Raw genomic sequence first — 27,155 nt, forward strand, 5'->3', positions numbered from 1 at the left:
TAGCCATGACACCGTCAAAGGGCTCCAGGTGTTGAGTATTCTGCTTGAGCACCTACTGTATCCACTCTGACTGAGCTTAAAAAGCTATAGTCTTGAGAAAGAGTATTCTCTTTTTTGTTTGTTTTTGGTTTTTATATATTTCTCTGTCTGTCCAATTGCTTCTCTTTCTAAAATTGAAAATGGGAACAGGTGTGGTTACTGGCATTTATAGATTATAGCCATAGATTATAAGTGAAAACTCTACACTGTCAATTTAACAGCTGAGCCTCGCACCCTCAGACCACATCTGTTCACAGGCTGCATGACCCTGGACCACATGCAGCCCTGTTTTCTCAATAGTTCCCTGGGAACTGAGTGCATAGAGTATTGTGATTCTGGATGCCGTAGCTGATGTAGTCAGTGATGGTAGGTTGAGAAAGGTTGACTTCACCAATAAGAAACCTTAACACTGAGAGGAAAACAGATTTTTCTTATCTCAGAAATTCTAGCAAATATATAATTGGATTAAAATCATATAATGCATTTCTTTTACATTTCACTGTATGTACATGACTCTCATTTAGACAGTGTACTTTACTCACCACACTAAAAAAGAATAAATGACACTGCCTCTGTCTCAGCATACCACTTAATAACACAAAGACAACATAAGTGCATCCAATTCCATGCTGGTTGTACTGGGAGGGACTCAACAAGTAGACACCAAGCCCAAAGGAAAATCCCTAAAAGCTAAGACAGGAAGCTAAAACCCCGTCCTTGTCTTGGGGACGATCATAAAGACTCAACACACAAAGTATTTCTGTGTTGACTTGCATGGTATTGATTCATACTTTAGTGCATTATATAAAACTGTTCTAATTGCATGTGAATCAAATCAAGGTCACCTTGGGTTTTTATAATGGTGGCTATTTTTCTTTTTCCTCTAATACTTTATACTGACATTTTTAACTCTTGACAAGTGCTGTCTGGAGACTTATCCATAAATAATGCATTTACAATACCTAGTAAATAAACATGGGGCACAATCGTTAGCCCTGCTGGCAACTGGGCCTAATAGAGCTTTTACAGCAAAGGTGACTATTCAGCTAAATGCAGTGCTCGCTGCTGGGAGGACATTTTCATTCATTAGCACAGTCACAAGCACTTAAAGCACTTTAAGGACCAGAAATGGAGAGGAAGGGTGGAAGGATAGAGAGGGTGAAAGGGTATAAATATATAGAGACAGAGAGATGGAGGAGCAATACCTACAATACTGAGCACCACCTCTATTGTTATAATGTTTATAAGCCATCATGGTTCATGACTGAAACTGGCCAAGAATCCATTCTTTGAATGGCAGTATTACTATTTATTGATACATTTGCTCAGGTTTTGTCGCTATTGGCTTAAAGGATCAATTCACCTAAAACATCAAAGAACATATTTTTGCACATACACCTAATGATACCTCACTATTTACATGCTGCAGTTTTAATTTATTTGCTGAAGAGGTGAAATATCTGTCACAACTCCAATTCAAAGGAGATGAATTTAATTTAATTGTGGTGCTCACAGCATTATATAATTAAAATTAATATAAAACTCTACAGTAGGAAGCACAGGAACATATTAAAAACAGTCCAAAACATTTGGACTTATACCTTGTCCGGGAAGCTTTTCAACCCAGGTTCAAGCAGCGTTTAACATCACTGTAAGTGGGGTTTCGCGTTCCATATATGAGCAATGTACTGTGTAAAAAGTGTTCCACACACCATTTGTTTTCCCTCCTCTCTTGAGGTCAGCGCTTGTATCCTCAGTCTACGATGACAATGAACTATCTTGACCAGACAAGGAAGCCCAGAAAAGAATGGTAGCAGATGGTGAAGAGTCTCTGAGGACCTTGGTGATCCCGATCAGGCAGACACCAAAGCAGCAGAATTAGACACAACAGTTGTCATGCTTAGATAAGCGATATATTTAGCTCATCTGTTGCTTGTGCCACATTAGCAGCATCATTAAGACAACAAATGGCTTCTCCAACCTTCTTGTGTGTTCTTTAATAGATTAATCCTACCCTTTTCAATTTTCAACTGTGTCTCTCTCCATAAACAAAGATATAAGATTACGATTTCTCAAAGGTTTCTGCGAGGTTTTCTTCTCTCTGTCTAAGAGTCCCTCTCCCTCCATTTTACAGTAATCATTGATCATCATCACTGAAGCTTCCTCAAGTGCTCTCAAGAGCAGAATATCTCTCCATTCCTGCAGCTTGGGGACAGCATTCTGAACTTTGTGAGCCTCTTGTCTTCTGCTGTGTTCCCTGCTCAGAAACTAATTTCCTCCAACAAGGGAGTTTATTTTGGTGGCGATGATACACAGTGCATGAGGCAGACCAAGTCTCTATTATTAACAGGAGATTAAAACAGCTGTATGGCACTCTAAAGCACCCTCTTTCCTCCCTGCGCTAACATACGGTCCTGGATTACAAGCTGCACTTGACCATTTAAATTACTGCAACAACCAGCCTTCACCAGCTGGGGCTCATTACCATAACGCCCGCCGTCACTACATAGAGCACTGACAATTTTGCTGTGAAAATCAACCTCACAAGAAACTAGACACATATGAAATATAAGTGTATGTTAGGGTATGTGGCGCTATGTGTGTTCCTCTGCATCCTGGTATCAGTTACATATTTTAGGCCACTGCTGTGGTCAAGAAGATATGTGGCCAGACTATTGCAAATTACTCTACTGCATGTCCTGGAAACTGGAGCACTCAGAGGGAAGCCGGGCAAAACATATCAACTCCAATTTTATTTTGTTCTGTCATGTTTCTTGCAAAATTACCAATATCAGTGGTCATGCAATAGTGAAAAAATATATTGATTAGAGTATAAATAGTTCAATGTCACACACAACCATTAATTAGCTTAAAGAGTGAAAATCACTTATGTAAACCAGCATGTTTCATGTGTTTAAGATTTTAAATATATCTTAGTTGGTCATTTTTATGTATTTCAATAACCCAAATGTTTCAGTTCCCCAAATAATCTCCACTTTGTAGGTGTTCAGATGAAAAAAGGCTGATTGTTCTTTCTTTTATTATATAAATGACACCACAAATAATATGGGGCTAAATGATTATCCTGTGAGAGGCCTGTGATGCTCTGATACAAAGATCACCAAATGAACACTTAAAAAAGAAGTGGCAAATTATTTTTAGGCTAACAGAGGTCTAATTTATTCGTCTGATGAAGTGCTTAAGCTAAGAGCTCCCCAGACACTAAATGAGACACATGCATTCCCAAGGGGGTTTAACATTTGATTGGATGTAGTTATATTACTACAGCCCTAATTAAGAAGGGGGATGTGTTTCAGCAGCTCTTTCAAATATTTGTTTTTCCGACTCTTGATAGACTGCAGGCTGTGGGAGGGAGAGCCGAGCAGGGTGAAATGGGGTGCAGACATGACATAGACCTAACAGTCTTATCACAGAAAAGGATTTTTTTCTCTGCATGTAACTGTTGGAAAATGAAAAACTTAAAATGTCCAGGGTGTGTTGAGTAAGATAAAATTAATCAGGCACATGAAACAGGTAAAATCTGTGAGTAGGGCTGAGGTTGTTTGTGAGGAACACACTGCGCTGAGTGAAAAGTGTTCTGTGTAGCAAAAGAAAGAGGTAATGTTCCTGGCATTAAGTCAGCACTATGAGTTTTATAGTCAAAGAGTTTGCCTTGGCACGGAAGAAGACCACACTTATGCTGAGGTGCGCTGCCACACAGTCTTTGTCACATTGGAAGAGGTTCAGAACAAACTGGAAACACTGTAACGTCAGTATTCCCATCTTGTGTGTGCGCCCGCATGTGTGTATGAGAGAGAGATACAAGAGAAAAGAGGTGGACAGTCAGGAAGTTTGAAATTATAAAAAGAAAGAGGGAAAATTTAGGAAGATCCGGCCCACTTAGGAGGAAAAAGGTATTCATACTGTACGCCCATCCCCCCCACCAAACATACACACAGGGACAGGGGAGTCATACCGTCTTGCTCTGTCTTTGTCATCTCCTCCAGCTTCTTCTGCTTCAGCGTGTCCACTACGTCTGCCAGGCTTCCTTTGCGGCGCTCAGGAGTTCCAAACGCTGATCCGCTCAGCAGGTCACTTCGCTCCCGGGCCCCCTCCTCAGGCTTGTGCGGGGAAGTGGAATTGTTCCGGAAGGAGTAGAGGGAACATACTTTATTGCTGTCAGATTCCTGTAAGACAAACAAAAGTTGGGAGGGGGTGACAACAAGAGATGGGATTTGTATTAAATAATGAGTGCATTTCTATGTTCTGTCAGGACTCCATTGAGCTTTTTGACAGTTTTTCATTCAAATGCAGTGATTGCTAGGTTTTTGCAGCTCAGGGTGATTTGGCCATATCAAATGGCTCCTCTCTGGCTTTTATACGACAGTGTTCTGTATCTTTGACAGAGCTAGCTGCACTGGTAAATGAGATTTGACAAGTGAAAATTTGAGATGAAATGATGAGGTATACTTTCACAGGGCATATCCATAATGTGCTCAGGCTTTACTTTTCATCTGCAGAGACTACACAGAGAAACCTCCCAACTGTAATTTCTCAAATTGCTTTTGAGTGTGCATTTGTGTTAGGGTGACTGCTGTGTAATTTGTTCATTTTCTAGTGGAGACCTATTCTCAGCTGAGTGCCTTGAGCCATCGTAAATCTGTGTCCTGTCTCAAGCTGTTGTTGTTTTTCAGTCCCACCTGTGTATGGTTTAGTATTTAACTAAGGGTCCTGTCTCTGGCTGAGTGCTCCCTGTGCACAAACAGAGACATGAAGGAAATGGGGAGAAGAATGGGAGAAAGCTTGAGGGGAGAGACAAGGAGAGAATACTCTGCACATGGGAGTGTATAGTCAGCACACAGGCCATGGCTGAGGGTTGCGTCTGACAGAAGGTGGTGTTAATTATGGTTTGTGGAGTCTGAGAAAGCAGAAGGTAGCTAAGCAGCCAGGAGTTGCAGCCTTTAACTGGGGAACAGTTAGCTCTGATTTAAACATTGGCCCACATAGTGAAGAGAATAAACATGACACACATGTGTATCCAACACATACTGCATGCCTATCGTGGAAAAATGAGCTTTAATCAACAGCAGTGTGATAACAGAGTGTAATATGGAGTTAAATGATAAAACCGTGTCTCTATCTTGCTCCAGAGAGCCACACAATTCTAAATAAAAAGTCAGGAATGCAGTAAACTGGGCAGGAATGTTGACAGTGCCAATTTCTCATCCCTGTGTGGCATGTCGAGCCACAGGCAGAGTTGCAGTGGTGTGTAGGGTGGTCTGGTACCAAGCGCCAGGGTGGCACGACCGACCGGCCTACTCTGCACCTCCCAACCCTGTGTTGGATGATTATGCAGTGTGGCAGAGACAGTGGAGAGTGCTTGAGGGGAGTGGAGCAGTGCTGGGTTAATCAGCTGGCACGGGTTCAGGGCACAGCCCACACAGACGCATGGCACAGCAGTGGAGTCAGGTAATCAGCAAAGGCAACACTCTCATTCCTTTCACCTTATGCCTTCCTTTTTTCCTCTCTGTATCTCTCCCTGTCGTCCTCCATTTTACCTTTCCTCTCTTTTCTCTTTTGTTCATTTTGCCTTTTACTTCCTTCCTGTCATTCATTTCCTTGAACTTATTTCTCTCAAGTAACTTCTAAACATGATGAATCCAAGCATACGCATTTACTCTGTCTAATGACACAGGATCAAGGCTGGGGAGGCTATAACATAGAGATGTTTTAACATTCAACCTTTGACATCTAGAATAGCCATCATCCATCCATTCATGATGTGATGTGCTCAAATCAAACTCCTTTAACTGTTTTCAGACCTGTATAACCCTTTCATTTTTCTTGATTACTTTGAAGACCACTAGCTTTGTTTACCTGAATAAAAGATCTGGCTTTAAAGGTCACATTTTGACATATACTTTCATACTTACATCAAATCTGGTACATTAAACTAATCAATCACAACACTTTTATTAAAAAAAAAAAGGAAAAACCATATTGCAACATGAAACAACCTCTGCGGAACATACTCTTGTCTATTCAATTAAATTTTTACAATGCCAACTTGCCAAAAACTAAAAATTACAAATACATTCAACAAATATGGTGCTTTTATATTATTTTTAAGTTCGATTTACCCTCTCAAGGGTCTCAACCTTATCATCTAAAACTGATATGACTATGACATTTTGTTGCCATTTTTGTTTGGCACTTTGTAAGCACAATTTATCAGACATGCTATACAAATAATTATTAGTAGTATTTAGTTTATTAAATATTATCTATTGGTATTTATAAACTTTTCTATATTTTTTGCTCCACATCATAAAACTTGCTAAAATCTTGTTACTGACATCCCATCGTCAGCCACAGATGAAGGCGACACCTGAGCAACCTTTGCCTGTCAATTACCTTAAGAGTCAGCACACACACCCCAACATCTTGAGGAGCAGTCTGCTACAGAAGCTATTAGTGTGTGTGTGTGTTTGTGTGTATTGTGCTGCAATGCTGAGGTTTGAGGGTCTCTGTGGCCAACTGCATAGCTACTTCAGAGGCCCTCTGGGTCTCTTTACCATAGACCCGTCTGTCACAGACAACCACCTGCCTCACATGTCTATAGCCCACAAGTGCCTGTGCTCTTCTTCGCTCCGCTCACATCAAAGCAGTGCCACACTTAGAATGTACAGCATCTGGGGTCTGGCTGCAGATGTAGCTTATACCCAACAACAAAAACAACACACGTCTACCAAGGAGAAGACATGTTTCTTTAATGGGAACAAGAATGCAAGCTAAAGGGAAGCAGAAAAGGCTAAGCTCCCTTCCAGCGGTCATGATGCTGTTGGGATTTTATGTGCCATTACCATTATTCAAGAAAGAGTTAGAGGTCCTCTATTTAACCTAATAATAGCTGATGGTTTAGTGTTTGGCAAAGCTGCCTATGGGAAGACCCCAGAATCCCAGAGGTTTCACAGCATTAGGGAACCATGGGGCTGGAGCTGGGGATAGAATACCAGCTTGAGCTTCTTTGTACAAGCCAGGGACAATGAGTGCCTGCTGAGCCTGGATCCTCAGTACCCAGGAGAGGACAGTAAGACTGTAGGGCACACTTGATTGAAATTGTTCTGCTTTACCATATTTTCTTTAAAAAAGAGGTTTTACTTTGTCATTTGCGCTTCTCATCTGTAACTATTCAAACAGCTTTCTTTTATTCCATTCAACACACAGATTAAAACTGCATAATTTTGGCAAAGTTTAGAAAACTTTATTTGGTATCGCTCTAGGTTACAGCCGGCAACGTACAGTCTAATTATTCCCCCATTTGGGTATGGGTAGTTATTCAGTGTTTTTGAATGTATGTATGGGTGCATGTCTCACCATACGCTGTTGGGCTGACACCAGGCTGTCCCAGTCACTCTCTGGCACACTGCTTAGCGGCTGCATTTCATCGGGGTGGGCTTTTCCATGGAGCAGGCTGTGCAGCGGCAGCTGTGGTGTGCAATGGGCCTCAGCACTCTCCTCTTTCTCCCAAGACAAGTGCTCCTGGCTTATGGCGTCATCTCCATCAACCACAGAGGCAAAAGGAGACGTGGCTTGCTTGGAAGACATGACTCTGCTGTGGAGCAAGAAAAGGAGATAGAGTCAGAAAAAAGAAAGGATATGTCACTAGGATCACCATCAACAATACACGTCAATGAAAACCTTGTTTCCTTGAGCATTTCATGAACCAATAGCGGTTATGTTCAAGTGATTGTACACGGATGTAACAGGATTATAAGTGGTGCACCTGCGTGGAGAGGTGAGCAGAGAATGCTTAACATACTGAGCGCCCCACCTGCCTGTCACCCGTAGCTGCTCACGTCTGAGGGCTCTGGAGCAGGCCATGGGGTCCCTAATCCTTTGTTTAATGCAGATGGATGGCTTGATCTAGGGCTGGAACCGTGCCTGCATGGGGCCTGGCCCAAACCCCACGACAGTTACTCAGGCAGTAGGTCAGCTAGGCAGTGGGACTACCAACCAGAAAAAAGTAAAAAACTCACTAACAAGTTAATTCCTGGTACTCCTGGTAAAACATTGTTTTTTTTAAATTTTATTCCCAATAAAAAGGAATATCTCCTTTATCTTTCATGTTCATTTAATTTGATTTTGTCCTTCAGGCATCTCATCATTTTCCTTGTGTTAGCTGATTTCACTCCAAAGCAGTCAAACAAAAAAACAGCCTCGTCCGCTTTTGTTTCTACTCATCAAATTAGGAAATTATTAACATTTTGGTGTGACAATGTTCCCCCAGGCCAACAAATCCTACTTAAACAGCTTACAAATCAAAAGCTAACAGTGGAGGACTTAATTCACAAATCTGTCACATCCTTTCATGAATATTACAGTGAAGAGTGCACTTGACATATCAGGTGCAAAGGAAACTCATGTTAATTCCAATTTTTCAATTGAATTTTTTTTCTTCTTTTTACAACCCAACTTTTTATGGTGCAGAATTTATACAACTAATTCCGCTTTTTCTCACAATTAATGAGGCCGCACTCATGCTGTGCCCTACAATGAATGAAATTAAACACTGTGCCAGCAAATGTAATTATGCATTTGGTATTAAATTAAAAAGGGGATAATATGGCCTTCCTACCGATGTGAAGTGGAGAGAAGGAGCTAGAGCATTTTTAACTTCTAATCCGCTTTTCCCTGAGCTGTTGTTCTGCTTATTTTTCTCATCTACAGGACATTGACCATTAAAACTAGAATTTGTTTACTAAGGACTAAATCTTCTCTAGAGCATGATGTGTTTATGTCTGTGTGTGTGCGTGTGAGAAAAAGAGGGTGTGAAGGTATGGGTGTGTGTGTTCCTATGTGATAAAATGCTTAGGGTATTTCTTGTAGTACATTTCATCACTGATCTCCATCTGCCCCATTCTCCTGTTCTATCCACAGGGGTCAGTGTGACAGCACTTTAGTTCCACCCTCAGCTTGCCTGGGGGGTTTCAAGGGGGGGGGGGGGTTCTCAAGGTTGAGGCAGTCTACGGTGTGATGGTGTCCTTGCACTTTCTGCTGAGAGTCAGGCACCAAAAGATAGGCAAAAATAGGTTCTGTTTGAGAAAGGATTTTTTGAACAATGTCTTTTTGTGTCTAATAATTATTGGTCCCATTTGAGAGTCTGTTGTCAAATTAAGTGTATTGTCCATTTACGCACAATGTTAAACTGTTATTGTCTGTGGATATTCAAGGGAAGGAATGTTTGTGTGTATAGCAACTTAAAAAACACCTAAGAGGTTAAGCAACATTTAAAAGACAAGAAGAACAATTCAATTATTTTTTAAGAATCATAAAATTGAATAAGAGTGATAGGCAAAATAATAAAATAAAAGAATCAGTACAGATGTAATTCCATAAGAAATAGCAGATGTCTAGTCTTGATTTAAAGGGGTTTTGAATTGGAGCAGATCTCACATCTCTCAGACATTTATTCCACATATGAATTTTAGAGAAACTAACTCAAAACAGTAAGCAGGTCAACCCCAGAGGACCTGAGAGGAATCATAACACATAAGCCAATCAGAGATGATTCTGTGTATTATTATTCAGAAATGTGCACTAGTCTTGAGTCTCTACGCAAAATACCATACTCTCTCTCTCTCTCTCTCTCTCTCTCTCTCTCTCTCTCTCTCTCTCTCTCTCTCTCTCTCTCTCTCTCTTCTCTCTCTCTCTCTCTCTCTCTCTCTCTCTCTCTCTCTCTCTCTCTCTCTCTCTCTCTCCCTCTCATTCACTCACACACACATTCACACACTGGCACATAGTCACAGATCAGCCTTAGCAGTGAAGGGGGACCTAAACAATGGTGGCCTAAGTTAATCTCATGTGTCTCAGCAGCTGTGCAAACAAACCCAGTAAATCAGGTAGATGGCAGAGTGTGTCTGCCTGCCTGTCTGTCAGTCCTTCTGTCTTTTTTTTTGCCAGTGTGTCTGCATGTGTTGCTGGCTGTGTCTTTAGTGGGACTCAGCCCTCAATTTTAATCAGCCATTAAATTGTTTCCTGTAATTATAACAAATAGAAAGTGATCTCAAAATTGAGTAATGTTAATTTCAAAATCAAAAGTCAGTGCAAAGTTCAGAGCATGCATGTTATGGTAAGTAGAGGGGGCAGTGGTGGGGTTCGGGGGTTTGAAGGGGGAGGCGTGCGTGCGTGTAGTGGGAGGGGGTCGAGCACGTAGATTCTGACGTATTTTTTATTCATTGCACCCAAAAAGAGAGCCTGGAGCGCAACAAGCACCTCGTCCTCAATGGAGTGTGTGAGTGAAACAAAGCACTGCTTTTGTATTACACAGTAAATCAAGTGGTATTATTTTACCACTAAAATATTCAGTCTCTCAGGCACTTTTACTTTGGTCTCCAGCCATCAGTCAAACTGCTGAGGCATGAGCAAGAGAAGGGGATAGAGAGAGAGAAAAAGAGAGAGCGATGGAGACTCCATCCTCCTGTAACATGTGTCTACAGCAATCTTGTTAAAGAATGCAACAGATCTGCGGCAGGCTCCATAACAGTATTTGTCAGCAGGAGTTAATAATTTATTAGCAGTGCTGGGAGGGCTGCGCTCAGGCAGCTAAAGAGTGCAGAGAACCCCCTCTGCCCCACCCCCCACCTCTGACAAGCACTATACAATACTACCTCATATTATTGAAAGGGAAAAGGGGAAGTGCGGCAGTATTTCTCTGAAAATATCTGAGGGCAACCATATGGTATTTTATTTCTCATATTCGGAGCGAGGATCGCACAGTGTTGAGATCTAAAGGGGTTTGTGTGCAATAGATCAGCACAGACACAACAAAGACATTTGATGAGAAGCAAAATAAGGAGCAGAATTCAGTTGAATATGGGTACTGGCGATGCATGTAGAATTTGATCATATTTTCTGATAGAATAACAGTGTTTACAGGCTTGGCCTCCGTGCTTGCAAAATAAAATCAGCAAAACAGCCCTGTCTCTACATTCTTAACTACAGTGTATTCTGCTGCTGTTGAATTTACTTTACTCACATTAATAATTGAATCAGTTTCTCTGGAAAATAAGCCCAAAATGAGGTTTTACATATTAAACAGTGAAAATATGGTGAACTGAAGAGGTAGCTCATAAATCCTTTGACAGGCTGCCCTCCCTCATGCTTGATTACACAATAACAATGGACAACTAACTAACCAAAGTAATCAATAAGTGCATGAAATTTTGCCTTCCTGCCTACTTTCTCCAAGACAAAGCCCCAGTGACTTTGAAGACCGGGGCAGAGAGACGAGGGAGGGTCAGTTAGAAAAGAGAACTGCTCTATATATAGCTGACAATATTGCGCACATTTGAAGGATTAGGACTTAAGTTCTCCAGCCGTGGGCTCATATAGCCTGGAATGCTTTGAGTCATGAATTGTTCCCTGCGATAATGTTTCATCACGGTGCAAAACAACCTCTGCTTAATTGGTGAGCATTAGAGGAGTGTTGTGCACTGCTCATCTTAGGGGTCTTGTGACTGCAGGGGCCATGTGTCCTCGGCTATCCCATTTCCTCTTTCATCGTAAAAGGGTTCGACTGACTTTCACCCGCTGTATCTGCTCTGTCACACTGTTTACCTTTTATAGACAATGGTGATAAGTAACTCCACACCAGATCCCCCCACCACCACCACCACCCCAACCCGCCCACTTGCCCACTTGTCTGTCTCACTACTGACGTCTTGCACTTTCACGTTTTGATCACAAGTCCCAACGGGAAAATATTACACCCCCTTGCTTCACATGTTATCAGCAGACAAAAGGATAGAAAATCTAATTAATTATTGAAAACAAGAAGACCTTTTTATTTAAAAAAAAAAAAGGGGGGATAGGAAAGCAGGCAATGACAAATAAAAGGATTAAACTTTCCCTGTGTGACACTGTGTACTCATGCAGAGATACATTGACATGAGAGGGCTCACATTCAAACAAACAGACAAACTATGTGTACAAATGAATTTAAATGAATTCATGTAAAGAAATATGAAATACAATACTAAATAATTTAAATAAAGTTATGTCCAAGTGTTTACAAAGGCAGTCTATCTTTAGGCATGAAAAATCAACAGTTGGCATATATTCACAGCACTTGAGGTGTCTATATGACTGCATGAGATCATCTAATAGAGCAATTAACAAATGTGCTATAACTGCTCTGTTCTGTCACTATATTGTATGAGCTATTATGTTAGTATGTGCACAAAACCAACCACTTATAAATAATGAAAAATATCATAGGGACTTTTATTGTAATTTGGTTTGATTAAATACATTTCCAAACAATGACAATAAATGAGAATAAATTGTATAAACAGTGGTGATCTTTTAAAGTATGGCAGAGGAAGATAAATAAAATAGCAAAATAGTTTGGGGTCTTTAAACTTTGTGTGTGTGTGTGTGTGCGCGCGTGAGAAAGCGAAAGTCAGAGAGAGAGAGAAAATCATCTGTGTTTCCCTTCAGGGGTTCCTCCTATTCTAACAGGTGTCGTGGTAGGGTTCCTCTGGGTTCTTCACCTGCCATAATGAGATATTACTACCTGACAGCTCCCAGCTGGAGGAGCATTGACACGGAATCCACCGTTTAGCACAATTAAATTATCACCCTCCATTGTGATTGCGCCATGCTGTGCAGCAGCCAGGTTTCTGGATACATAATCAACTCGTAATACGGGCTGTATACCACACACACTTACTCTCTTTTTCAAGCGCACATACACACACACACACACGTTTTTATATTGTATAATTCCTGTAGGTTTAAAAACATATAATTCAGAAAAAGGGGAGTGCAGGAACTTTTATTTTTACACATTAGTTTGAGCCAGAGATACACAAATTGATTTCCATCTCTTACACCTCAGCCAACAACGTAATTAAAGATAATGATATTAAAATATAGTAAATGGTTGGGAAAATACAGATTTTCCAACAAGATAACCTACTGTACAGTGACTGGAGAGTTGTCTAAATGAATTTGTTTAAATTGTTCCTCCATTATTGTTGACCTTCCCCTGCAAAAAGTCAACTCAATTACAGCGGCACTTCATCCTCACTTCACACTCTCTCCTGATGCCTTCTCTATTAGAAACTGCCACAGTTACCACAGCTAAAATCCACACTCATATGATATCCACCCAGAGCAAATTAAGCAAGCCACCTGAAGTGCACACTTTACATACTGAGCAGAGCATTGATAATTACTTTGCAGGGTAAATTATTTGCAATAATATGCTGCTAGAGGAACTGCCTTGTATCTCACTTTAAACACTTGTGCAGCTGCCATGACAGCATGGTTGGTGTCCTTGCCCCCCACGCAAGGCAAAGGCAGATGCAGGTGTGAGAGTGCTTAAGTGTCCCTGTCTGACTACTCAGGAAGGGTCGATGAGCACTCACACACTGATTCCCTCGTTGCCCCCTCCTCCTCTACCTCTTCCCCTGTGCAATTGGCCCCTTTCCTGATCCCAGGACACAAGCTAGCACTGGATGGCATAACAGCCTCTCAGTTCCCCAGGACACACACAAGTTCACTCATGCGTATGCTTTCACAAATAAAGGATGGTCGTCCAAAAAAATTCACTACTGGCCTTTTTATGGACCTGCATCATTCTTCAACAGATATTATCCACTAGAAGAGGAGCACAGCGGATGTTGTGAGTCTAACACGCACATCAAAAGACAGTAACAGCTCTTCCAGGACAGCAGTGTCCTTAACCAGCCAAAATGTTTTCCTGCCTGAGAGAAAAAAAGTCTAAGACAAGAAAAGCTACTTGTTGTTCTACCCCAATTTCTTTTTTTTTTCCTTTCTCTTTTTCTCTGGTCCTGCTGGGGGATGGAGTTCCCAAAAAGGCTTCTGTTGCTGCTGCTGTACTTAAGCAAACCTCACAGCGAGTCAAGCCATCAACCAACACAACCCTATTTGCTGAGCAACAGTGGAGCTTTGTGGCTTGCCTCATAGTTGACAGTAAGTTATGAGCCCTTTGTGAGCGGGAGAAGGAAAACAGAGATCGGAATTTGGCAGGAACATAATAATACAGAATTCTCCTGTTCATGGAACCTGAAATTTTCATGGCAACAATCGCGCATTGTTGAAGGAAAGAAAAGCAACAGTGACAGATGAAATATAGAGTGGGGCCCCCTTTTTGTAAAACAGTAAACAAAGCACTATTCAAGCCAGGTCCATTCTGTCATTTATAAAGATAACTTCTTCTGTGCACTGGAGAGTTTGCAGCAAATGGCTGCACTTCAACAAATCAAGTGTAACATCTCTCACAGTTGCCAGAAAAGTGAGTTGAGGAGCAAGCTGGGGGGTTCCAAACAGAAGTGAGGGGACGCATCCCAAGTTACCAAAGAGATACACAATAAGTCTATAGGGAGCATAGAAAACTCAATAGAGAAGGAAATCAAAAAAAAAAAAGAAAGTAGGCCCTTTGAGAAAAAAAACAAACCACAAACGTAGAGTTTTGGCCAAATAATCAAGGACAATAGCTAATTTTGAAGAAGAAATTTTGCAGGGAGTAAGAAAAATCATTGGTGAGCGTGAATGGCTTATGAGAGGAGGGGGGTTATTGTACTGTATGGCAGGGGAACTATGGGCCTCAGTCTTTGGTTTTGCCATCATGAGGTCATCATTGGCAACTTTAGTGCCCAGCAAAACTGGGTTTGGTATAACTGCCGTTGGTTTGGACATCTGGAATGTCGACACACAGTGGCCCACTTTCTCTGTCACTATCCTTGTTCCTTTTTCCTTTTATTTTCTAATGTAGAAGGCTTCAAGTTCTGGTCACCAAATTGGCAAATTTGCAATGGCTACAGAAAAGAAAAGCAGTTTTGTTCCCTTTCATTCTCATCTCATAAATGGATTTCTGTCGCAAGGGGAAAAAATGAGTAAATTACCTTCAACACTGTTGTAATTAAGCTGCTCTATTCTTATTCTACGGGCTGGAAGGACAACAGCTCATTAGCTACAGTTGGACCCACCTCTAATTCTTTAGTTTCTTTTTTTTTCCTTTCTGATATTCTTTTTCTCTTTCTGAATAAATTAATGGTATTCATTGAGCACTCTCACACAAGGGGAGGCACACAAATGTGTCTCCCCTTGTGACAACTGGACTTCTTTGCCCTCTTTGTCTTTGGACCCTTGTGTGTTTTTTAAGGACTGTGAGAAGAAGGGCTGGGATAGAATTGGGGAAGGGAGAGAGTAGCCACGTTTCATGTGACACGTCAATTGGAAAATCAAAACAGGGGTAGTTCATTTGCTCCACCCAGATGAGGCCATCTAGCAGTGGAGCCATGATGAATAGGGTTCAGGCAAGCCACACCTCAAAGATTTATGATTAAGGCTTATTATGTTGGGAAACTGACATTGATTGCTGATTTAAACCACTGAAACCAATTAATTTGCCAGTGCTGAATAGAAAGCATGGTCAACAGTGTGTGTCATTCTGACAGGTTGGACAGGAAGAAGCAGAGCAAAAGTGAAGGACTAAATGAATGGCTGGCACCCAGCTCTGTTTGGAGGTGGTTAAAAGTTACCACAAGTGATTGACAGCTGATACAAAAAAAGAGAGCGACTGGAGAAAAATGAGATCTGAAGAGCAAAACCAGAAACCCCAGCCACTGATCTGAGTAATTGCCCCAAAATTTGGTTCACAGAAGACATGTACAAGGTGCTGTTTTAGCAATGCTAAGATGGTTCCATTCATGGGCTGGCACTGAGAAAACCTGAGTAAATGAATGTGAAACATAGCCCTAATAAAATCAGAGAGCTGACAGACATGGTTGAACAGAAAAATGTGCTGTATTTCCACTCCAAGGAAGCGGGCACTGTAGTGGATTAGACGCTGACTGAAACACAAAATGCCTCAGCAGTCTGCTGCTAACCATGTGTCTGACCACTTATACTGTGCTTCAACTCTTTTCTGCATTTGTCCAGAGCGTTGCATAAAAAGACGCAGCAGCCACAACTGATATACCTACCCACTGAATTACCCAAGTAAACTTTGTGCTGTGTTCACAGCAAATGCCACATTACGCTCAGTTGCATGTTATTTTTTCTGTGGTTGTCGGAGGGGGGAAGGGGGGTGGTGGTGGGGGGGCTTGTGTTTACTAATACCTTTTCGTCTTTATTCTACTCCTGGCTCGCTCAGAAGAAACATGCATCATGACAGTGCTTCAAAATTAAATCATTAACTAAATTGCTTTCTTAAAAAGCCACAAGTGTGCGGCAGGATTTGTGTGTGTGTTTGGCTGTGGGCCATGGGCCTCTGGTTCCCAGGCAGCCTCTGCCCCGGCTCTGTTGTGGTTCCCTGCCACCACACTCATTATGCACAGCCTCAGCACAGCACGGTGCAGGGCTGCAGCTCGCCTCGCTTCACTCACTGGGCTAGTAGGAAATAATCTGGTAATCTCAAACTACTCCTCCATTTCAACTGGGGCCCCATTCACACAAAGAGACTCTTTGTCCTGAAACATTTATTACCACCCTTTGGATCTCAATCAGGGAATCAATCAAAAACACATTAAACAAATATGGTTTTATATTTGATGTAAAAAGCTTTGAGGGAATTTTTTGTAGCACTGATATAAGATTTGTTACCTCTCTGGTATCAAACAATTCCTCCTGTGACTTTTCAAAAATGTTAACACAATTTAAATGGTGGTAGTGAGTGTGTGTGTGTGTGTGTGTGTGTGTGGGAGGTATCTGTGCCAGTGCCAAATATCTATAAACATATAGTACAACTTTCTGGAAACTTTATCAATCTGTCTGAGATAGATTTCGATACACAAAGCAAACAGAATGGAAGGCAAATAGGGAGTGAAGGCCAGACAAATATTTGATAAGAGGATAGGGACTGTTGTTGAGCTCTATGACAGGGTAGATGTGGACCCCACCTACACACACACACATACAAACACACCCAACCCTCAACCCTGTCTCAGACTGTCTATTTGTTCTCAACTGAGCTGAAGGTAGCAGATGTGTCTTTCACAGCCTGTAGAGTGTGTAACCAATCTACAAACAATAGCTTGGACTTGAAAAAGGTCACTGCACTTGCAACACACTCTTTACAGTAAAGGGCGATCAAATCCAACTGGCCACTTACTGCAACTAAACCATGCCCTTTAAGGTTTTTTTTTGCTTTTTTTTACTTTACAGGCCACTAAGGCATTAAACATTGTACAGTCCATAAGTTGTGTTTTTTCTATTAGTGTCTAGGCCCTTTAGTCAGCCACTGTAATGCTATTTGAGCTCCTGTGTAAGCCCCTTACTGAAGTTTAAGTCACCTTTTTGACCTCCTGTTAAGCTAACAATTGGTGTAAACATGTTCAATCTTATTAACTTTCTAATATACATGGGGCCAGGTAAAGTGCCACAGCACAATGTGTTAAAAGCCTGCTCTGAGTCTTGATTACAGCACACAGCCATGACAGTGAAAAAGATCTAGCACTAGCTATACTTTGTAATACTTATCACTGTGTGCACAGGATGGGAGCTCAAAAGAGTAATTACATTTCACAAGATATCAGACTCATGCTGCCTTTGTTTTAATGATCTAAATAGGTAACTTACAGGCTTTCAGTTCAATGGCTGAATGAACAGATTTAAATGGAAAACTGAAAAAAAAGGTTCTAAAAAGCACCATAAACATAGTAAGGAAGATATGCCAAAATTAAAGGTGGAAAAGGTTTGTGCTCTTGACTCCAGGCTTACTAAGAAGTGGTGTCAGGTGTGTGTAGCCAAGGTGAACTGGTGCCATCATTACAGAAAAAAAGGCCCACACTCGAATGAGTTCAAATGAACAAAAATTAGTGGAGGCTCTTCAGATGCAAAAACGGGATCAATTTATTTCATAGATCAAAAGTGACATTGCGTAGAAAAAAAAGTGAACTTGAAAATGAGAACTTATAGAACATCTAATTTTACAGAATTAAATCTTGCCACACATTAGATGGTTACTCAGTCTTGAGATCACTTCCACTGTTTGAATCATGTCATCATATCCCACAAAGCTTAAAAGTATGAATGTGCCTTCATCAGTTAAATAGGTCACAGTCAAATTAATCTACATTTTACTTGCTAATTTCACTTATGTCTTTTAGCCTACTTACTGTAAATGGAGTTTGTATGCTATACATTACAGATACTGCATGAGGTGATGTTTTGAAAAGCAACCCTTTTGCCTGTTTTATTTAGGTCTGTGTATTAGGGATCATGTGCAGACTGGTTGCGGTTTATAAACCCTCCTGTCTGGTGTCAGAAGGTCAGACGTCCAGCATCAGACTGGCATATCAGCTATAAATGGCAGCTACGTCACTACAGCACAAGCTAAAAATACAGGACCTGGTTTCTTCCGTTTCCCTGTATTCTCAATTGTGTATGAAACCTTAGCTGGGAAACCCTGTAAGACAAGATTTATGTGGAAAAAGTATTGGTTTTGGACCTGTTGTAGAGCAAGTAACATATTCTCTGTATTTTGACAGCAAAATGAAAATTACACACACACACATATTATATATATATAAATATATATATATAATATGTGTGTGTGTGTCATGAGGGCCAGCTTTTTGTCTTCGCTTGCGAGCCAAGTTTTAAGAAAGCTCTCTAAAAGCTATCAAAAGTTTCAAAATTTCCCACATTCCCCTACTGTAGGGTGTGCCTGTAAAGTGCTTCACTCTCCTCTCTTGAAAAGCTCTAAGGGATTGCATCATGGGACGAGGTGTAAGACGATGGTAGCAACATACTGTAACATGGGGGAAATACCTCATGTTGGTTGATTCATAAACACCTTGTGCGCTGGCTGGCTGCTCAGACTGGTCTGTGCTTTGCTGGTTGTAATGGTAGAGCTGCCTGCGCCGAGTGCCAAGTATCTGCACTGGCTTGAGTGTTGTTTAAGGACACACACCCACACACACACACATACACACACACAGTCATACAGATTATAGCATGGCTCTGTTTTAATTGAGTCTCAGCCTTTGTGGTGTCTGTTATCTCTGTCTAATAGCATACATTGGCCCTCTCTCATTATCAGAGTGGGTCTTTATCAGAGACCCTTGTTTGATACAGTTAGAGTTGACGCATTATGAACCACACACCAAGAGTCAGCAGTGATCTGCATATTCAATAACTTCCGCAATTATATGCGCAATTCATCAGATGGGATGTGATTGCAGGGGAAGTGGAATAGAGTGGAATAGAGAGGAGCAGAGAGGTCTGATTCCTGGAGGACTAAAGTCTAATCACAAAACTAACATGATAATTGAAATCTAAATTGAAAGGCTTAGCTCTCAGGGAGAGTATGGCAGACACTGAGTGTAGAGGTGCTAGTGAGAGTGAAAGAAAAGGAGAGAAAGAGTGGCAGGAAAAATAAGATTTAAACCGTGCATGTGACGCACAAGCCACTAACAATACACACATGAAAAAATAGAGGTGCTTCACACCAATGTTATAACAAGCTCAAAAAAATCTCTGTAATCCAGTTAACTGTTGAAACTTGCAGGAGGCGAGAGAGCTTGGAACAGCATGCTGGGATGCTGTGTGGAACATTTAGAAAAGAAAATGAAACTAACCAAGTAGTTTTCTTAGGTAAAAATTTAAGAGTTTTTTTTCCTGTTTTGTTGTCATTACTATAATGTAATGTAAAGTCATTCTTACCTGCAGTTATTTTCAATATGCATCTGTGTATATGATTTTTAACTGCGACAGCTTAATTCTGAAACAAAAAAAACTCTAGGTTGGGTTTTTTTCAATGCAACACCTTACACTTAAGAGTTAGGGTAAGTATTTTAAATCCAGGAGAAATATATATTTTGTTTTCCTCAACACACTCATGCTGGTCCTGGAGAGTGTGCATTAGAGGGCACTTCAATAATTGCTCAATATTCCACACTATCGCCATCATCCCTCTTTACTTGAGTAGACTCTGCTTCTTGGCCTTTAAATTCTTGTTTTCAAGAGGTGAGTGAAGTAACTGCTTAACAACAATTGTGTGAAAAGGGGCTTCGCGGTGCAGAGCAGAATGGTCCTCATCTTATTGTGAGGGTCTAATCACTTTAGCTGTTCATTCATCTTTTTACCCTGCACTACTACTCAGACATGCAAATACAGGGGAAAAAAATGGCCAGGTTACCTTCCTGTGGTGTAATTTTTTTCAGTTCATACTAGACTGTTAGTGTCTTATTTTTCCAAAACACTTTTTGTGGAGCTATAAGTAATCATATGAACAATTTTCTTTTCAAAATCATTTAATCAGAGAAAGTATTGTGTCAGGCACTGAAATAAAGCTGTCCTCCATTTCACCTCAGAGCTTGTGCTGTCTTCACATTCACTTCTCATGTTTTACTCATTGTGAATGCAACCCGAAGGAAGAACTGCAGGAAAGTCCTCTGTTCTCCTCTCCTCCCCCTTTCTCCGCTGTCACTCCTGACCACAGGATTCATATTCATCCCTCAATAACGTTTAATTAGTAATGCCAAATTCATTAACCTGTACTGCTGTTACGCTGGCCTCAGCCATAAATTAGCTTAATGTGAGCAGACGTATTGCAGCTGTAATAAGGGACATAAAACTCAAAGAGAAACACATACTGTTCCTCCATAGTCATGGATCATTATAACTCAGCAGTGTTTTAGAGCGGGAGCATTCCTTTTCAGAGTAGCAGCTCTTTAGCAGCTCTTACTATAAGCCCATCAAACACTTTCTTTTTTTTTCTAGTAAGGATCGAAAAACTATTACTATATTACTATATTACTACTATACTATTGAAATGCATTACTCATGACAACCAGTATTTTCCTCAACACTTCCTTACACTCAAGATTTTCAATGCTTTAACTAAAACACTATGATTATAATATCATCGAATGTTTAACGGAAACAAAAAAAATCGAAAAATCGAAAAGAGGCCAAACAATAATGCTTACTGAGCCAAGAGTGCACTGGTAAAATATTTAGGTGTTTGTAAAATTCATGCAAGAGTTCATGTTGTTTCCATCATATTGGAGGTGCCAGAAACCAATTCAGAATCAGTTGTATCAGTGAAAGAGATGCAAGAGACAATTCCAACACCCTCCGACAGCTCTGTCTAATTGGTCCAAGTCTTTGGCGTCTTGTTTGTGTTTATTTAATCATCTTAAGGACTGTGTACGTTTTGGCTGTGGGATATATTATCACTTTATGCTAGCAGCCTTCTCTGTCAATCTTGTTTTCTTTTAAAAACTTTAAAATGGCCGATTTTTTGGGGTTTTGTTTCGTAGCCAGACAAACAGATCCAGAAAACAAACAGCTATTGTAAAAACCTGGGACGACCTTCACTGTCCTAGGATTACACGCTGACCTTTCTGCTCCTCTATCCCCCAGTGATCTCGCCTAACAGCTCACACCAAAGAGCCTATTAGGCCTGGATCCCACTTTGTTGTTAAAAAGGGTCTTGTCCTTTCAGAACACTCACTTCCTTGCTTTCTGTTTTTTCAAGCATAGGTGGTGGAGGAACACAAGTTCATTGTTCCCTCGCAGATGGAAGTTGGAGTTACCAGGGTAACAGCTCTAATCCTCCTTTTTTACCACTTTTTTCATATTAACAGCCTATCGAGTGCTACCTTTTAAGTCACAGGCAAGAGCGCTCACTCACTTTTAATTAGCTATGATTCTGTTTGCCAGGAGACAGCATGATGAGCTAATCGAAATTTACGAAATAATGACGTACTGCGAGCAGCTACTTCTTTCTCCTGAGTCCTGCTCCAAGAATAACAATAATGAGGCCATTATCGAGGATTGCACTTTAAAAACGCCCTGCCACCAAAACAGAGGACATAATTGTTCTGGTGTTTTCCATACAATCAACAACCCATTGTTGATGACTTGAGAACTAAGGGAGCAAAGAATGGGTGCCATAATGATTGGTCTGTGCTGCCATGAAGATCCTGTACAAAGTGTCCACTGAGGAAGGACCTTGATAGACTACTGATTTGCTTGTAAGAGCCGTGGATGAAGACAACTGTCTGGCTTTGTAGAAAAATGTCCTTTCTCCTTTTTGTCTGTCTTGCCGCTCAAATAGCTCCCAAGCCGCATTAGAGAAGAACCATTCATATGGTGAAAGGCTGGGAGTCACACAGGCTCATGTGAAGGGGCCACATAGTTGCTGAAGAGAATGGCCATTTATATAACCTCCCTCCATTTCAGAAAAAAAAAATTATAACTGATCTCTAGCAGAAGATAATAAAAGGCATGTTTGTTATCTGTAAGACTACAAGGTGTCCCTGAAAGAATAATGTATTGTAACATTTGACCAGGGCTTCTATACATATATTTAAAAAGTCAGTTTAGTTCACTAGTCATGTACGTCAGCTGAGCTTTATTTAACATGTCAAGATGACTCAATTAGATAATTGCATATCTATGCTCCAAAACTAACTGCATTACAGATGCAGCCTAGCCATTTGGAAATTAAAATATCCCTGAGATTAGATTATGATGAATAGAGACTGAAAATAAAATATTTTGTCAAAAAGTTCCACATCTAAACTTACTGGGTGAGAGCTCAGCGGGGTTGTACAAACACGGTGCTGCACCTATTAGTTGTGCTCCATTGTGAAGGAGTGAGAGAGACAGAGCTCGAGGGCAGGAGGAATGCTAAGTGGGCCCCTTAGCCTAGTCAACCTTCAGTGGGTTTCATTTATCTTCATCTTGTTAGACTAAATTAATTAACAATCTCAATGTTACACACTTTCTCCTTTCATTACATCAAATAATGGCAGAAATGTAGGGGGAGGTCCTGCCCACTGGGAGTAGACAGAGACTGAAGACATCACTCTCTCTCTCTCTCTCCCTCCCTCCCTCTCTCCTTCGTCTCTCTACCTTTTTCTCTCTTTCTCCACCTCTCTTTCTCTGCTTATCTCTCACTCTGTGTTCACATCTCTGACTCTCTTCCTTCCCTTTTCTCTCTTACGCTCACTCTCATTTTCTCAGTCTCTTTGACTACAAAAACAAAAACCTGTTCAATGTCTTCCATAAACATATAAAAAATTGATCTAAAATGAAAACACATCTTCTCCTCAACAAAGAGAAAAACTTAGGCTTACAATAATGCGAGCATCAGTAGTTGTCTTTTAAAGGCGCTGTGCATATTGTATGCTTTAGTTCGCAGAGTTCTTTCACTTTTGTTTTTAAAAAAAAATGGGAAATTTAAGCAGACTGACAATATTTTCATCAGATAGTACAAAGGCTTTGACTTATATGTATAATCAGAAGTTCAGAATGACAGCTCAGGTGCCATTAAGTAGCAGCATTTGTCACAAATGAACGTGGATACTTTAAAACTTGCTGTACGTATGACTCAAAAGCAAAGTCATGACTCATTAGAATAATGAAAGGCATATCCGGTGTGCCACTGAGATACAGCACAAAAAGTTATAAACATCTGCACATCAGAGCAGATATGTATGAGCATGCTCACAAAGCCCCCTTTGACCTAATTCAGTTGCTTGAGAAAAGATACTGGGATTCTTCACTGGAGGAATGTCTAACTGTCACATCCATCCACCCCTGTTTCTATCCTTTTCTCCCCTTTCACCCCTACCCCCACCCCACAGCCCACTCCAGGACACAAGTCTTATCCAAGCAAAAGGGCTAACCCTGAAGCAAAGCCTGCCTTTAATCTTGGCCTGATTGTTGAGGCCTCCAATCTCCAGCCAGTGTGCGTGATATCTTTCTACTAGCGCTTCTCCTTTAATTAAAACAGACATTGACAGAAGGATGTGGATTAGCAGTGCAATAATGTGTTTACTTAGAATAATCGCAGTGTTTTTCTCACAGCTATTGGAACAAAAGGAAATTGTTGTGAAACAGCCAAGGTCACAGGTCACGTTTTCTTTTTTCTTTTCTTTTGTAGATGTGGGATAGGATGTGAAAATATCCCCAGACCCCTTCACTATCTCCCCACTGCAACATCCAATACAGGTATCTTAAGTACAGTTAGTTACCCGCCAAACTGGTTTCAACAGATGGTGAGCGTTAAACGCTGTCATCCACTTGCGTTACTCCAGAATAAGTGGAAATGAGCATAGGCAGCACGCTTTCAAAAATTTAACATGCTGTATGCCTGAATAACTTCTGTCAAACCATAACGGATACACCACCCCAGATAAACTGGTGCCTTGCCATGAAAGATAAAACTGATACTGTACATTTGTGCATAGAAGAGAGACGTTTTATCTTTTCTGCAAAGGAAATGTATTAAATGTTTATCATGTGATAATTGTATCTTTTTATTTGTTAATTGTAATTAAAATAAAAAGCTGTTACAGTTAACAGTCATAAATATTGTGGAAAATCCTTGCGAATATGATTTATACAGAGCAACTCTACAATATTAACTACACATGAGGTCAGTTTCACTTCAGCGCTTTTGAAATGTTTGTTTTACTTACAAATGTATAACAAAATCTTATTTTAGTGTGATTTTAAATGATTGGATTCTAAAGATAAATAAAATACATTTTAATGCATGAAAGATTTTCCTATTGAATTCCTGAAGGACATTTTGACTGGTGAGAGTAATGGTATCAAATTGTCCTTTCTTTTTAAAATGCCCCCAACAGTTCTGAGAGAAAAAAAATGCTGTTAATTTAATCAAATAAGTGACCTTTTGAAAAAGAAATCAAAGAGGATTCATTAGCTTTAGTAAAGTTTGGCTGACAGCAGCTTTGAAAGGCAGATGCTGCTGCTGTGGCTTCTAATGAGCCAACCCTAATTAGGGAGCAACACTGGAGCCTAGAGAAGGTGGTTGACTAGGGAAGGAGCCAATGGTAAATACGCTCTCTTATTTACTTCCTCTGTGTGTAATGACAGCACAAATTTTTAATTAGAATCACAGGAAGGGTAAAGACAAAAAATGTAAATCTTTATGGTAGGTTGAATACAAACACAGAACACAACAGGAAACATCAGTACATCACAAGGCCGCTATGCCAGCAACTGCCTTCACCCAACATCCCTGATTAGGGTGGTTAGTAAGGGAGGGCAGATGGGGAAAGTGGTCAGACAAAAGCATGCGGTGTAAAGACACAGAAAGCCTGATCTGCAGATCCTTTAAGATGTGAAAGGGAGAGGGAAGGGAAAGAAACGGGGACATCTCATCTACATCTGTCCCTCAGGTTGATGTGTGCTTTCAGTCTGACTGGAGGCTATCAGGGGGAGCATGCCAGTCAGCCGCACACTACATGAACACAATCATAACACACAGCTTGGGTAAATATGTTAGAATCCATGTTTGACATTGTTCAAATATACAGACACATGCGCACACACAAACATGTGCACGCACACACAGGACAAAGTCTAAAGCTAACAATGTGTCAGAAAGTTTAACCCCTGTTAGCCCACTACCACCCCTGCCCAACCTATGATGATCCTATATGGCAACAACGGAAATGAAACTAACCTCAGTAAAAAGCTGCTACGAAGAAAGCCCTCCATGTCAGCGTGTGGGGTTCTGGCAGGAGAAATCACAGAGAACCATTTTCACTATGAAACGAGTATTAATCAAGAAGAAGAACAAGGAGAAAAGGAAGAAAATGGGGATAGAAGGGAAGAGAAAAAGAAAGAAAGAAAAACACATAGAGCATACATCTTCTGCCTATAATAAGGCATGTCTTTAATTAAAGCAGAAATATGGCTACGAACCCATCCTCTCTTTTTATGAACTGACATCATTAATTATACCTCTTTCCATCGAGGGAGTGGATTTGCATACAACATCGGTTTGCACTGAGAGCCTGATGATATGTTTGCATCAAATAAACTCTGCCTACTGATCTCTATACAGTCTTTTTCCGCAGCTGTGTGCAGATATATACATGTACATCCAGCACTGTGACCACAGATCCCAGTGCAGCTCTAGTCTGTTCAGAGTAGCCAACGGTGGTCCAGCTGCAGCACATGTGTGGCGAGGGTGCTGTGGCTTCTGGGAGCCCGGCCGCAAGGGACCCAAGCTGGGACGCACAGCGCCAATGAGGCAGGAGGATGTGGTCATGATGTCACCGCTTGCAGGGGTCGTTCAGAAGCCTTACCCACAAAATACTGGAGACACATGGCTAAAAATGACTTACAACAGGTTTCCATTAGCCTATGTTATTGGTCTGTGTAATATACACTTTTATTGTGTTAAGATTGGTTGGAAATTGATTAGGACTTCCATGTGCTTTGTTTTAAGTGGTAAAAACGAGCAACGATTCCAGAGAACAGATTTGTGAGTGGAACTTTTGTCAGTGGTTGAAATTTAAATGTCTCTCAGATCTCACAACTTGTCTTATAAAGACACTCAGCCACTCGAATATGGCAAGGATATTCTCTTGCAAAAATATTTCCAGCATTTTAAACAGCTATTTCACTTCAACATTTCATCACCCCACCATCCTACTATTCAATTTCATAACTTTTAAATTCAAGAGCTCTCAAGTCCACAGATCAGAATTCCTGCTGTGAAAAGCACTACTTTTTAACACCAATGGAAGGAAAAAGAGTTTTTTCAGAACTTCTTCTGTTGTAACACTCCCTCATGCACATCATCGTGAATAACACAAAACACAGCAGCAAATGACATCTCAGCCCTTAAACACCTTAAGTTTTAGTGACATGGGTGTAATTTGGCATTTTCTCTCCTTGCTCTCTTGGCTTATGAGACAAAGCCTCTGAGAGAATGGAAAGACTGAGCTGGGACCAAGGACACTGTGCCTTTCAGTCTGGCCAGCACTTAGCGAGGCAGTGGATCCTCAAGGCCCAGAGGGCTCAGCCGAGACTTTTCTCACAATAAGGTGTCTGGGGAGGCGGGAGTGGCATAGCCAGGGGCGCTGCTGCTCTGCTCTTTTCTCCACTCAGCTGGGCCCAGCGCACATAATACCATCACCACACCACAGCACACCAAGCCAGTGACAACGTGAGAAAACAACCGTCAAACAGTGCAGAGCAGATCAAGCGTGTCTCCTCACTTCTCTGAGTGCAAAAAGCACACATACTCTACGTCAGGCGCACACAAACCGAAACAATTATAGACAAAAATGTGATTTTTGCTCTCA

The 27,155-nt window shown here is 40.9% G+C and overlaps 2 protein-coding genes across 13 annotated transcripts in view; one reads left to right on the forward strand and one right to left on the reverse strand.

The window, feature by feature from the left end:
* Positions 1-27,155, forward strand: part of LOC121896996 — a 235,058-nt gene that overhangs the window by 206,093 nt on the left and 1,810 nt on the right. The window contains exons 6-8 of one of the 4 annotated variants that reach the window (XM_042411206.1): positions 21,562-21,618; positions 23,673-23,776; positions 23,972-24,039. The exons of 1 other annotated variant lie outside the window; for it this stretch is intronic. In XM_042411206.1, the coding sequence (XP_042267140.1) occupies positions 21,562-21,618; positions 23,673-23,776; positions 23,972-24,039 (229 nt within the window). The remainder of the gene's footprint in view (positions 1-21,561; positions 21,619-23,672; positions 23,777-23,971; positions 24,040-27,155) is intronic. 2 more of the 4 variants (XR_006096161.1, XR_006096163.1) reach the window with 2 other exon arrangements.
* The window catches only part of sox6 (SRY-box transcription factor 6), a 141,058-nt gene that overhangs the window by 82,575 nt on the left and 31,328 nt on the right, over positions 1-27,155 (reverse strand). For 7 of the 9 annotated variants that reach the window (XM_042411170.1, XM_042411179.1, XM_042411152.1 and 4 more), the window contains 3 exons: positions 25,523-25,573; positions 7,417-7,654; positions 4,016-4,226 (listed from right to left, as the gene is read on the reverse strand). In XM_042411170.1, coding sequence (XP_042267104.1) covers positions 4,016-4,226; positions 7,417-7,654; positions 25,523-25,557 — 484 coding nt within the window. In that variant the 5' untranslated portion in view covers positions 25,558-25,573. The remainder of the gene's footprint in view (positions 1-4,015; positions 4,227-7,416; positions 7,655-25,522; positions 25,574-27,155) is intronic. The other 2 variants (XM_042411192.1, XM_042411183.1) reach the window with 2 other exon arrangements.

Source organism: Thunnus maccoyii, chromosome 1, assembly GCF_910596095.1.
Source record: "Thunnus maccoyii chromosome 1, fThuMac1.1, whole genome shotgun sequence".
NCBI classification, from domain to species: Eukaryota; Metazoa; Chordata; class Actinopteri; order Scombriformes; family Scombridae; genus Thunnus; species Thunnus maccoyii.